The sequence below is a fragment of the Galeopterus variegatus genome, unplaced genomic scaffold (genome assembly GCF_000696425.1).
Source record: "Galeopterus variegatus unplaced genomic scaffold, G_variegatus-3.0.2 Scaffold18, whole genome shotgun sequence".
In the NCBI taxonomy this organism is placed as follows: domain Eukaryota; kingdom Metazoa; phylum Chordata; class Mammalia; order Dermoptera; family Cynocephalidae; genus Galeopterus; species Galeopterus variegatus.
This window is the reverse complement of record NW_007726129.1, coordinates 135,127-147,647: the sequence shown is the minus strand read 5'-3', so window position 1 is coordinate 147,647 and position 12,521 is coordinate 135,127. Positions and strand designations below refer to the sequence as shown.

General features: G+C 42.4%; 1 protein-coding gene and 1 non-coding gene across 2 annotated transcripts in view; one reads left to right on the top strand and one right to left on the bottom strand.

Annotated features, from left to right (window-relative positions):
* Nucleotides 1–10,544, top strand: part of TANGO6 (transport and golgi organization 6 homolog (Drosophila)) — a 184,746-nt gene extending 174,202 nt beyond the window's left edge. The window contains exon 17 of the mRNA XM_008567049.1: nucleotides 9,697–10,544. Coding sequence (XP_008565271.1) covers nucleotides 9,697–9,873 — 177 coding nt within the window. The 3' untranslated portion in view covers nucleotides 9,874–10,544. The remainder of the gene's footprint in view (nucleotides 1–9,696) is intronic.
* TRNAI-GAU lies at nucleotides 9,485–9,557 on the bottom strand. The gene has a single exon. It is a non-coding gene; the product is annotated as a tRNA-Ile (tRNA).
* Nucleotides 10,545–12,521: the final 1,977 nt, after the last annotated feature.

Sequence of the window (12,521 nt, the reverse complement as noted above, 5' to 3'; positions counted from 1 at the left end):
ATTATCTCTTTTGATCCGCACAACAAACTTGTAAGGCAGGCAATATATGTGCTTTGTGCATTCCACTTCATAGTAGTAAAATAACCACTTTGAGAGGCAGAGTAGTGTAGTGATTAATAAAGAGCACTGGCTCCAGAGTTGGGCTGCCAGGATTTGAATGCTGCCTCTATCCATAACTAGCTGTGTGACCCTGGGCAAATTGGAGATAGTAATAGCACCTCTCTCATTGTGCTGTGAGGATTAAGTGAGTTAATACAGATAAAAATGCCTGGCACACAATATACTGTGTAAGGATTAGCTATCATTTTCATTCATTCATTTATGTATGTATTCATTCATTCATTCATTCATTCCTCAGAGATTAACTATGTGCCAGGCTGTGTTCCAGGCCTCAGTGATATGAGTAACAAGATCGACACAGTCCCGGCCCTCACCGAGATCACAGTATTAGTGGGGAGACTGACAAACCACTACTTATTTAACACCCACCACATGCAAGTCTTTGTGTGTGGATCTTTTATAGACATTAATTCTTACAAGAACCTTAAAAGGAGGCAATGTTGTCTGTATTTAACAGATGAGATTGCTGGGGTTCCAAGAGATGAGGTAGTTTGCTCACAATTCCCTAACTTGTAACTGGAGCTCCAGGATTTCACTTCGCCCATTCACCTGCTTCCAGACCACTGGGTTCAGCTCTGCGCATCTGCCTCCCCTACGGTGTGAGCTTCTGAAATGCTGTCCCTCTCACTCAGAATACATAGCTTAGTCTCCTGCATGCAATCTGGAAAATGTTTGCGGAGTTGTTCTCTCCTGATGATCCTTGACTCTGTGCCCCATAGCTAGTCTCCTCTGTTCACTGTCACTTCCCTTGGCCACAAAACCACACATTGGTTTTAATATGGAGCACAGTGGTCAAAATGAGGGTTCTTAGAAATTGCCTATAGCTTCCTGACAGGTTCATACCATGCCTAAGGCTTATTCCAACATGTTTTTAAACAGGACTAGGTGATTCTGGGGTCTCCTCCTCTTCTGGGCGCCAATCTAGAGAGTCTTTTTGTCTGCCAGGATAGTCTCCAGCCACCACCTCCAGTTTACCTCTTTCCCCTTGTCTTCCCTGCATTTTATTTCAGTGTCTAACTTCCCTGTTACTCTTCTGGTTTCTTTTGTCTTTCTGCCCAGTACTTATTTAATTCTTAGCCACAAAGGGAGCCACAATTGGTGGTTGAAAGGATTGTATGGAATTTAGTTTTCTTTCCTTTTGATCTTTTTTTCACCTCATCTATTGGGTCTATAAAAGGTTGAATTTCCAAGTACAATTAGTGTACATAGCATTGAACTTTCTTCTTAAATATTAAGAAATTATAGATGGAAAAGTCTCTGCTAGATCATATCATTCCAGAGTCATTTCAGTAAATGTCTTGTTTGTGACCATTTGTGTTGTGTTTTGTTGATCCCACATAATAACAGAAGAATAGCAGTTTCATTCACCTAAATTCTTTTTTTCGTTAAATTTTTATTTTGTCAATATACAATGTATATGATTATTATGGCCCAGCACCGACACCTCCCTCCCTCCTCCCCTTCTCCCCTCCCCCCCAAGAATGTCCTTTCCGTTTGCTTGTTGTAACAACTTCAGTAAATGGGCAGGCTTTCTTGATTTCTCTTTCTGCATGTTCACTATTGGTGAATAGAAATGCTACCGATTTTTGTGTGTTGATTTTGTATCCTGCTACTGTGCTGAACTCATTTATCACCTCCAAGAGTTTTTTTTGTAGATACTTTAGGCTGTTCGATATATAGGATCATGTCATCTGCAAACAGAGACAGTTTGACTTCATCTTTTCCAATCTGGATGCCTTTTATTTCCTTCTCTTCTCTGATTGCTCTGGCTAGTACTCATTCACCTAAATTCTGTTAGTAAAATCACCTTGAAATGTAAGTGATTTTAAAATATTAAAATAATTTTGTAAAAATGAATCTATTCATTACTAAATATCTTTATTATTGGAGCTTATATTAGAGAGGTAGTCTTTTTTTTTTTTTCTTCTTCCTCTGTTTTCCAGATATCCTGGATTATGGTTGTATGGCTTTTATAATCAAAGAAACAAATATGGTTAGGAATTAAAAAGAAGAAAGATATTTGCCATTTATTTCTTCTTTTGATCTTAACTCAAAGATACAACCACTTTGGGGATGTTCCAGGTCAAGCTCATTGAAAGAGTCAAGCACTGTTTTCCTGCTTTTCCATTGTAAGTGCACCTGTGTGCCCACGGCAGTCTTTCACTCACACTGTTCCCTTTTCACTGTGCCATGCCTCTTCTGGTCTTTTCTCAGCCACGTCTAACCCTAAAGACTGCCCCGTCCCTGAATCGTCAGCTTTGTGTGTTTCAGTGAACTTGTGCTTGGAGAGCGGGAGAGGGGGAAGGGAGAGAGAGAAAGTATGTGTGCATGTGTGTCATATACACTCTATAAATTCTTTTGATAAAGCACCTGAACCCCACCCCCTTTCAAAGAGTTTTCAGAGTAGGAATCTGGGTACTTCTTTACCATATTCCTTTCCTAAGTGCTTCTCAAATGAAAATTGTTATTTCAGTCACCTGTTGCAATAAGCTAAGCTAGTCTGGATGAGACGCACCCACCCCCACTCACCTACACCCCCTCCACCTTCCCCTGGAGTCCTTCAGATTTGATACAGTTGTAGGATGAATGGCAGGTGTGTTGAACTCTTAATGAGAGGTTTCCTCTGTGGGATTGCCCAATATCCTGCCCACCACAGAGGCTCCTGTGAACAACTTTACCTTTGAACTCTCCTTATAGTCAGCTCCTGATCCATGGGATTTGGTGACAATCCCTGGCTGGCAGGAAGCTTTGATCCTTGGGGAGTCCAGAGGAAGTCCTGTGATGTGTGGGATCCCTAGAGTTACAGGGATTGGGGAGAAGCTATACCAGGGTGGGTTGCTAAGATAGACCCATTAATTAAGAAGGAGCCTTTGCTTAACACTCAGTACCTAAAAGGGGAGATCCGGTAACTGAGAACAAGGAGCTCAGCACCCCTCAAGTATGAAGTGGTGTCTGCACAAGCATTATTGTTATTTTAAGGATGCAGCAGTGCTGATGGGAAAATTCCTACCCACACCAGGAAAGAACAGAATACCTTAGAACGTCCCTTTTTAACAAGTAAAAACTAACCTTACTTTGAATTTTAGGAGGCTCTAGCCAAAAAACAAAAGCAAAAACAAAAAACAAAACCTCTAGGGCCGACCCCATGGTGCACTCGGGAGAGTGCGGCGTTGGGAGCGCAGCAGTGCTCCCGCCGCGGGTTCGGATCCTATATAGGGATGGCCGGTGCGCTCACTGGCTGAGCGCGGTTGTGCGGCCGGTCACAAAAAAGACAAAAAAAAAAAAAAAACCTCTAAAGATATTTCTGTGAAAGATTACTCTAGAAGAAAAAAAAAAAAAAGATGACCGTGTAATAAACAGTGGAAACTTAGAATTTCTATGTATGAGAAGCTTAAGCCTATTGTCCATTGGAGAGAGTGTTAGGAGATTGGTCTTTAAGCTTTGTTCGCATAGCAAGCATACTGGTTTTGCTTAGAAACTGCCTGTATTTGAAGTGGCTGGTGGATGAGGGAACTCGCTAAAACTTCCCCAAGCATTCCTTGCTGCCACCCATTGGCTACAAAGTGAAGTCCCTTTCACCTGGTAGGAAGCTGTTCCTCTTCCCCTACCCACCTCCAAAGGCCGAAGTGACTTCCTTTGCTTCCATGGAATCACATACATTTATCTCGTAATGTGGAGATCACTCTGCATGGTGTATATGTGCCTGCCTCCCTGCTAGGCTAGGCTGTCACTGCCAGAGGGGAGGGTTCGTGCATTATTCATCTTTTTTATCACCGACACACTGCCTGGGCACGACTAGCCCCTTAATAACGTTTATTGAATGAGTGAGTAATCATGAGGCAGTAGCTGTGGGGAGTCATCCTCTTTCGGGAATCATCTCATTTTCCCACTGCCAGCGCCATAGTTCGAGTCAGACACCTGGCCTAGGAGACCTAACTCCTGTTGTGTCTCAGCAGCTCCCGAAAAACCCCAGGAGATAAGCCCAGCTGTGATGGAGTGGCTTCTTTGTGAGGTTTGCTCATGGCACTCAGGCACATAACATGGTGACATTGGGCAAAGAGCATTGAGAGGGGTCTGCGGGGCCAACTGCGTAATGTGTGTAGCCCAGTGCAACATTTAAGTGCAGGGTCCCTTGTTAAAAAAAACAAAAACAAAGTTTTTTCCTTCCTTCCACATTTCTCTCAACTTGTCATGGAGTTTATTATTTGCTATTAATGTTCTAAGTGGAGAAAAATTAAAATGCTAAATTATTAGCATGAATTTTATTATTCATCTTTATATTGTGCAATGCCAATTTTAAATGCAAATATAAGATCCTTTAACTCATACTCAGAATCACTGAAATTATGCAATTTGTATTCCGTAGCTTGTACATGCATATGTATTTCCTTCTTAGAACAGTAGAAACTCTACACAAAACAAACTCAACTGTTTTTATTTCACTTCTTGATACTTGCACATTCTACCAACTCTCTCTATCTTCAGTTTACGGATGAATAAGAAAGGACTGAGAGGAATGTGAACTATAAATTGTCCTGCTTCCTTCTCTATCATCATCTTCAGTGGAAAATGGTTGGCTAAAACGGAAGGAAATGAGTAAGAAAAGATGTGAGAGGGTTCCTTGGTCATCCATGTTTTTTAGAAAGCCATTGCCTTCTTTTTGGGTTTGAAGCGAGTTCTGGTTCGAATAGAAAGTATGGTCTCTCTGGAATGTCAGTGCCTGCATTTGCTCAGTCGTAAATGTAACAGACGTGCCTGCCTGGTACATGCCTCGAATCTTGTTGAACTCCTCCACTAGAATTCTGTACTCACGGGAAAGGACGCATGCGGATGAACTGGCAAAGATGGTCGACACAAATTTCATGTATCTCCTCTGCTTGTGTTCATGCTCCCATGTCCCGTTAGACTTCATTTGCAAAACAGAAGTTCAAAGATAAAAGTATTAATAATGTTAAGTTGGAAACAGCAGATCATTAAACCAAGCAAGCGTGGGGCCCTCTAGAGCATGGGGCCTTGTGTGACTGCACAGGTCACACACCCGTGAAGCCAGCCCTGGTTGTCTGGCATTGTTTCAATAGATATTCTTAGAATTTTTGGTTTTTACCAGTTGAGAGACTGGCTAGGAGTAGCATACATGCATGCCTTCATTAATTCATAAATTTTTTTACGTACCTGCCATGTGCCAGTCACTTTTTGAGGCATTGGGATTACATCAGAGTGAAAAAGACAAGACATGGCCTCCATGTCAATAGCACTTGTGATCTAGTGAAGAAAACAGTTTTTAGATTACACAGTTGGGGCTGGCCCGTTAGCTCAGTTGGTTAGAGCACAGCCGAGGTCATGGGTTCAGATCACCATACTGGCCAGCTGCCAAAAAAGTTAAAAACTAAATTACACAACAAATATTTAAATTACGACTGTTGTGGCACCACAGACAGAACTACAGAAAGGGTAGGAAGGCTGACCTAGGTGGGAGTTAGGAAAGGAATCTCTGAGCAAGTGGCATTTTAGGCCAAGGGTGTAGGAGCTGTAGGGTGAAGAAGAAGTGAAATAGTCTCCCAGGCTGAGGGGACAGCCTCAGAAGACTTGAGCTAGGAAGGAGCTTTGCTTAGACAGGGGAAGAAAGAAGGCCTACAGAGCTGGAGCACCGGCAGCCTTCAGGAGCCAGCTGTGGGAAAGGCTCTGGGACAGGGGGGCATGTTCTGTGTAACTCTTTCCCTTGCCTTCCTCCTTCCACTCCCCCAAACCCATGCTGACCAAGGAGATCAAAAGATGGAAAGGCTCTCTTTCTATTCTTATAGCAAGTCCAAGAATGTTCAGGGACGCTGGGCCTAGAGCACATGCTCGTTACCCACTGAATTCACCATTTCCCATCATTTCCATTCACCCTCTCCAGTGCACTTCCTGTTCCTAAAATGTGACCTCTCGGGCCGGCCGGTGGCGCACTTGGTAGAGTGCGGCACTTGGGAGCGAGGCGGTGCTCCCGCCAAGGGTTCAGATCCCATATAGAGACCGATCCGCTCACTGGTTGAGCGCGGTGTGGGCACGACACCGAGGGTTGCGATCCCGTTACTGGTCACGAAAAAAGACAAAAAGGAAAAAAAAAATGTGACCTCTCTTTCTTCTGACCTCCATCACACTGCTCTTTTAGGACCCTTACCACGTTCTATTCTGTACAGATGGTCCCTGACTTACGATGGTGTGAAAGCCCTACACATTCAGTAGAAACTGTACTTCGAGTACTCAAAAAACCATTCTGTTTTTTACTTTCAGTACAGCATCCAGTAAATTACATGAGATATTCAATGTTTTTTTTTTCCTTTTTTTGTCTTTTTTCGTGATCGGCAATGGGATTGCAACCCTTGGTGTTGCGCCCGCACCTCGCTCAGCCAGTGAGCGGCCGGTCTGTATGTGGGATCTGAACCCTCGGCGGGAGCGCCACCATGCTCTCAAGCGGCGCACTGTAGCAGTGTGCCACCGGGCCGGCCTGATATTCAATGTTTTATTAAAAAATAGGCTTTGTGCTAGATGATTTTGCCCAGTTGTAGGATAATGTACGTGCACATTTAAGGTGGGCTAGGCTAAGCTGTGATGTTCTGTAGGTTAGGTGTATTAAGTGCATTTTCAATTTATAACATTTTTGACTTACTATGGGTTTATCAGGTTCTAACTCCATCATAAGTCAAGAAGCATCATATTGTCTGTCTTTCTTTATGTGCATGCCTTCTTATCTTCCCCGCCAGACTGTAAGCCTTTTAAGGGCAGGTTGTAGATCTGTTTTATCTGTTAAATGGCTTTATGAGAATCTTTGCCTAGTAGTTAATTCAGTTTAATGTAAACTTATTTATTTTTCCATACGTAATACACTCATCAAATACAATATTTAGAAGGTACAATAGGGTATATAATTCCACACCCCCTCTGCCTCTCCAGTTTCCCTCTCTGTAGGCATCCTGCATCCAGTCTGAAGTGTATGCAGTTAAAAAGAAACAATTACAAATATGATTAATCGGCACATTTTTCACTGTCCTGTAACATTTAGAGAAGGATGCCTACCCAATGGATGTTTTTTAATGTGTTTTTGCTGAGCTAGTCCATGTTTATAGTATTTGTTATATACTATATTATATATATACATACGTAATAATTACATAGCTTTTATATAAAATGATAGATGAATGTGTACATTCTCCTATTTTGTTTTTCTGATATTCCTCCTTTTTTGAAATTTTACATTGGCATGGCCTTTAATATTCAGCCAAGTCTTGAGGTTCCAAACTAGTGGGAGCTAAATTTTTAAAGCCCATTGAACCAATTATTGTCAGAGATGCTTGTATGTAGTGAAATAAACCCAACTTGATCCATATAGGTAGCATTATTAATAAATAGAAAGAACACTGCATAGCATAATGGCTAAGATTGTAGGCCCTATTTCTTCTAAGCAAGATACAAACCCCAGGGCCAGCCCAGGGCTCACTTGGGAGAGTGCGGTGCTGATAGCATCAAGGCCCCGGGTTCGGAGCCCTATATAGGGATGGCCGGTTCGCTCACTTGGGAGAGCGTGGTGCTGACGACACCAAGTCAAGGGTTAAGATCCCCTTACCGGTCATCTTTAAAAAAAAAAAAAAAAAAAAAAAGATGCAAATCCCAGAAACTATAAAGGAAAAAAACTGACAAATTTAACTACATCAAAAATGTAAATTTCTTTACTGGAAAAAAAATTTACAAAGAAAAAGTGCCAACTGGGAAAAAAATATTTGCGACTCATATGTTTTAGATAATGGACATTTTTTCATATACAAAGAACTTACAAATCAGTAAGGAAAAGTTTAAATACACATATCAGAAAAAAATACAAATAGTTTATACATTTATTAGAAGAATGTAAATTAAAAACAACAGGATGCTAATTTTCACTTACTAGATTAGCTAAGATAGTTTATAATACGTGGCACTGAGAATATGGGGAAATAAGAATTTTTATAGTGTTAGATAAAAATGTAAATTATTGCAAACTCTCTGGCCATATCCATCAGAATTTTAAATATGCATTACCCTTTGACCCAGAAATTCCATTTCTAGGTATTTCTCCTACAGATATACTTGTACATCTCTGTAAAGACTTTGGTATCGGATATGTGCCAGTGATACAAAAGAGCTCCAAAATATGTTATGTGGGGGGGAAACATTATGGCACACAACAGAGTGTAGAATATAATTTTGTGCTTTAAAAAGGGAAGGGAAAAGAAACATATACATATATATGCTTGTAAACACCTACAATATTTCTCACAATTAGGAATGGTGTCCTCTGATAAGGGAAACCACAAGTCTGGTTTAAGAGAGCTTTAGTTTTTAATGTGTGCTTTTTCGTACTGTATTATCGTCTCAGTAAAAATAAAAAATAAGAACACAGCCTCTGGATGTTGGAAACCTGGCTGCACCATTTTTTTAGCTGAGTAAACTTAACCCTCTAATCCTGTTTCCTTATCTGTAAAATGGAGTTAATAACCTTCCTTTACATTACTTTTTTATGACTGGCATAAAAATTAGATAATATATGAAAAGTACCTGACCCCCAAAATAGTAGTTTTTGAGGCAAAAAGCCCTAGACCAGTAGTAACTTCATAAGTAGCTGCAAACAAAGTCACACAACCCCTCTCTGGCCCAATTGTCTTCTGTCCCTAGTTTGACCAGATGGTCCTTAAGTCCCCTTACTCTGAGTTTTCCTGTTTCTTGCTAGAAATTCTAGTTCCCAAACCAGAAGGATTTTGTAGGGGATTAGGTGTTTTTGGCACCCTCCTAATTCCATACCAAGCCATAGGATCAGAGCATTGGTCATGAAAAATGGGTGTGGGTCTGGCTACAGACTTCTCTCTTGTTTCCCAGTGCAGACTTGCAATTGAAAAAAAATTCTAGTGAGTGGGGGAAGGGCATGGGAATGGAACTGTAGTGGCAAATTCTAAAAGCAGGGCAAGGAAAGGCATGATTGCTGAAGAAATAGCCTCCTGCAGACAGATGGCTGTTCTGTGGGTGTCAACAGAGGGCTTTGTGGGGATCTAGAGAGGAAATGCTGGCAATCAGCTGCCCTGGGAGCAGCCCTATCTGGGCAGTGTTGCCTGCCTGTGGTTCTGAGGTCTGTGCCATGCATCGAGACTGAAGGAAGGGGGCTGGGATCTGTACTTAGGCCTGGGAGTAAAGAGGGAGCAGCATCACCGAAGGCATGTAATGCGGGGTCAGGGGTGAGTAAGAAACACAAAAAGAAACCTATCTCAGTGCAGGTGCTGCAGCCACCCTTCCCTCCTTCCCCAACCTAAGGGCACCATGCATTCTTTTTTTAAAATTTTTCTCTGTTTTTGGCAGCTGGCCAGTACAGGGATTGAACCTGGACCTTGGTGTTATCAGCACCACACTGTAACCAACTGAGCTAACCAGCCAGCCCCATGCATTCTCATCTTAAGGGAGCCTATGGGTTTCCTCACAGAAATCCTCAGATAGGAGGAGAGGGCAGTTCTGTTGTAATGCAAAATGTTGGCACAGTAGACAGGTGGTCATGACTCTGTCTCTCTCCTATAGGTGCTGAGGGATGTCCTCAAGGATCTCTACCACCTGCTGAAGCACGTGGTGCGTTTGGAGCCCGATGACGTGGCCAAGCTCCATGCACAGCTGGCCCTGGAAGAGCTGGATGAGATCATGAGAAACTTCCTGTTCCCACCACAGAAGCTGGAGAAGAAGATTGTGGTCCTGCCATAGATTTGATTCAGAAGATGTGGAGGAGGCAGACGGGGACCAAGCAGTCAGAGCGATGCCCAGGCCTTCCAGCAGGTCTCCCTGCTGTCTCTTTGGTGCTCACACTATGGCCAACCCTGGAGGTGGCTTTATGATACTGGTCACTTGGGTCTTCAGGCTGACTTTCCTGAAATATCTATTTAGCCATCCTGCATCCAGTCCAAAGCATGTGCAGTTAAAAGAAACAATTACAAATCTGACAAATCGGGACATTCTTCACTGTCCTGTAGCATATAGAGAAGGATGTCCACCCACTGGATGTATATATTTTAGTTGTTTTTGTTGTTTTGGTGGCTGACCAGTATGTGGATCCATACCCTTCACCTTGGTGTTACAGCATCGCACTCTAACCAACTGATCTAACTGGCCAGCCCTATTTTTAACATGACTGATAGAATCTGATTATTTGACCATTCTCTTGCTACTTGAGAGGAGGCTGGCCACCCATATGTCACATATCTTGATTTTCATTTGTGGTGAGATCATTCTTGTGATAATGAGCAGCAGGCAGAACTGGTCATCCTCGCTGGCTAAAGAGGCATTTCAGAGTACAAGATGCAGTTGGAGGTGGGGAGGGGAATGAAATAGTTATCAAAACATGTAAAGTGGAATAAAATTGTGTTGGCTGGAAAGAACAACAGGTCTGAATCTGGTCCTCTGGTACTGAGATGGAAAGCTGTGGAGTTGAAGAGGCTCTGATCCCCAGAACAGAGAATCAAGTTGGTTGAATCTTCCAGAGAAGGGTAAGCACCATGTTCATCCTCCTGGTCCATTTTCTTTTTTCACTCTATCCTGCATTTGTTCTGCTCCTTTAGAAAGATGGATGTTTAGACCGTGGATTAACTCTAAATGCAGGCTGGAAAGTGTGTTGCATATTAGTGGCCTGATGCCAGCTTTATTGAAATAATTGCAGATGTTGCACTGTGGTCTCCTCTTTATTTATTTATTTTAGCCACTGCATTTTGAAGGCAGCCAAAGGAGATGATAAAAAGGAGAAACTGACTGGCTGCTTCAGATAAGCCTTCCCTCTTGTCAACACCTTGACAAGGCTAACCTACAGCTCCCTGATCAGTCCTCAGCTTTGCTAGGCTAGGTACAGAATTTTATTACAGGATTTCATCCCTGCTCCCTGGAATGACCAGACCCAGGAGAACCAAAACACAATTTCTGAAAACTCAAATGACTGAAGGATCTATCTACAAACATGCTCATTTGCCAGTTAACAACAGAATATTTCTCTTTAGCCAGATTACAGACACGTTTTGTGGTGGGCATCCCTTTAAAGAGGTCAATTTACAGACAGTTACGGATTACAAGTTAGCTTAGTGAACAAAGAATTATGATACAGAAAGTTAGATGTTTTTTAAGGAATATTTGTATTCAGCTAGTATAGCTGGATTAATTTCTGTTCTCCAAATCAAGGATGTCAAGAAAATCAGGATTGGGGCTTTCAAGTCAGGGAAGAATCTCCTTTGGGCCAGCTGGATATACACTAAAAATGCTTGTTTCGTGGCCTTCCATTAGCTAGACTCCACATAACCCACTCCACATAATCAGATTGAATATGTTGCACAATTGATTTAACTTACAGCTTTGCATTAAATGCATTTCAGTTCTGAGGATGTATCCTAATTGATCACCTTGATTAGACTGAGAAACTCTAGTCTAAAAACCTCAAATGCCTCATGAAGCATCCTAGTTCTTTCACCTCCACTTATAAACAACCTCTTAATTTGAAAAATTACCTCTATTTGAGAAGTGGCTAAAAGCATCAGTTCTTCATTGATTTTGATGAATTCAATTTCAGAGAGTGACTTTTTCTTTCTGACTTTGTTACTAAATTCAAGGGAAAGCTATCTTAATGTAACCCTTCTAAAACATGACCAAATTATTAACGTTTTCCAGATTATTAAATAATTCTTCCAAACTTATATATATGTACACATATGAGAGAAGTCCTTGGGAAAGAGCATGAAAACATTAGGACAATAAAAGCACAAAACTTAACAAACAAAAAAGCACAGAACACCAGGGGCCAAGGCACATGGCAGGAACAAAAGTGCCATGTCTCTCTCTGCACGGGGCCTGTGAGGCATGTCTTGCCTCCTGCCTCCACCCTTCGCTTCTCCCTCAGAGGCCACCTTCTTCCTGCTGTCTCTTCCAGTCTCCTCTCTCCACCTCCCCCACTGAGGTTCTCCTGGCCCCTCACCTTCAACACCCTCCATTGCCCAACGGCTTGTCACATGGACTCCCCTGTAGCACCCACTTGGTCTTTTGCTTTGCCCCATCCCTCCTCCTTTCTTTCCCTTCTGGTCTCTTCCTACTCTTCCCACGCCCGCTGTTCACAGCCCCCTGGGCCCACAGGGGATGGCACTGCAGCAAGAGACATGCGGGGGTCCTAGGCAGTGGCTGCAGCCAGACTCCAGGCTTCTGCCCAAGCTCGACAGCTTGTTAGGTTAGACTTCCTGAACATTACAGAGAGTTTCCCTCCTCTGCTTTGTTTTTCTTCCTTCTTGGCACAAACTTGCCCTTCTACTAGTCCTCTGTTATTTAATCAGAAATCTCTTAACGTTCACTTTGCTCCTTATCATCCCTCCACACTCATGATTTTC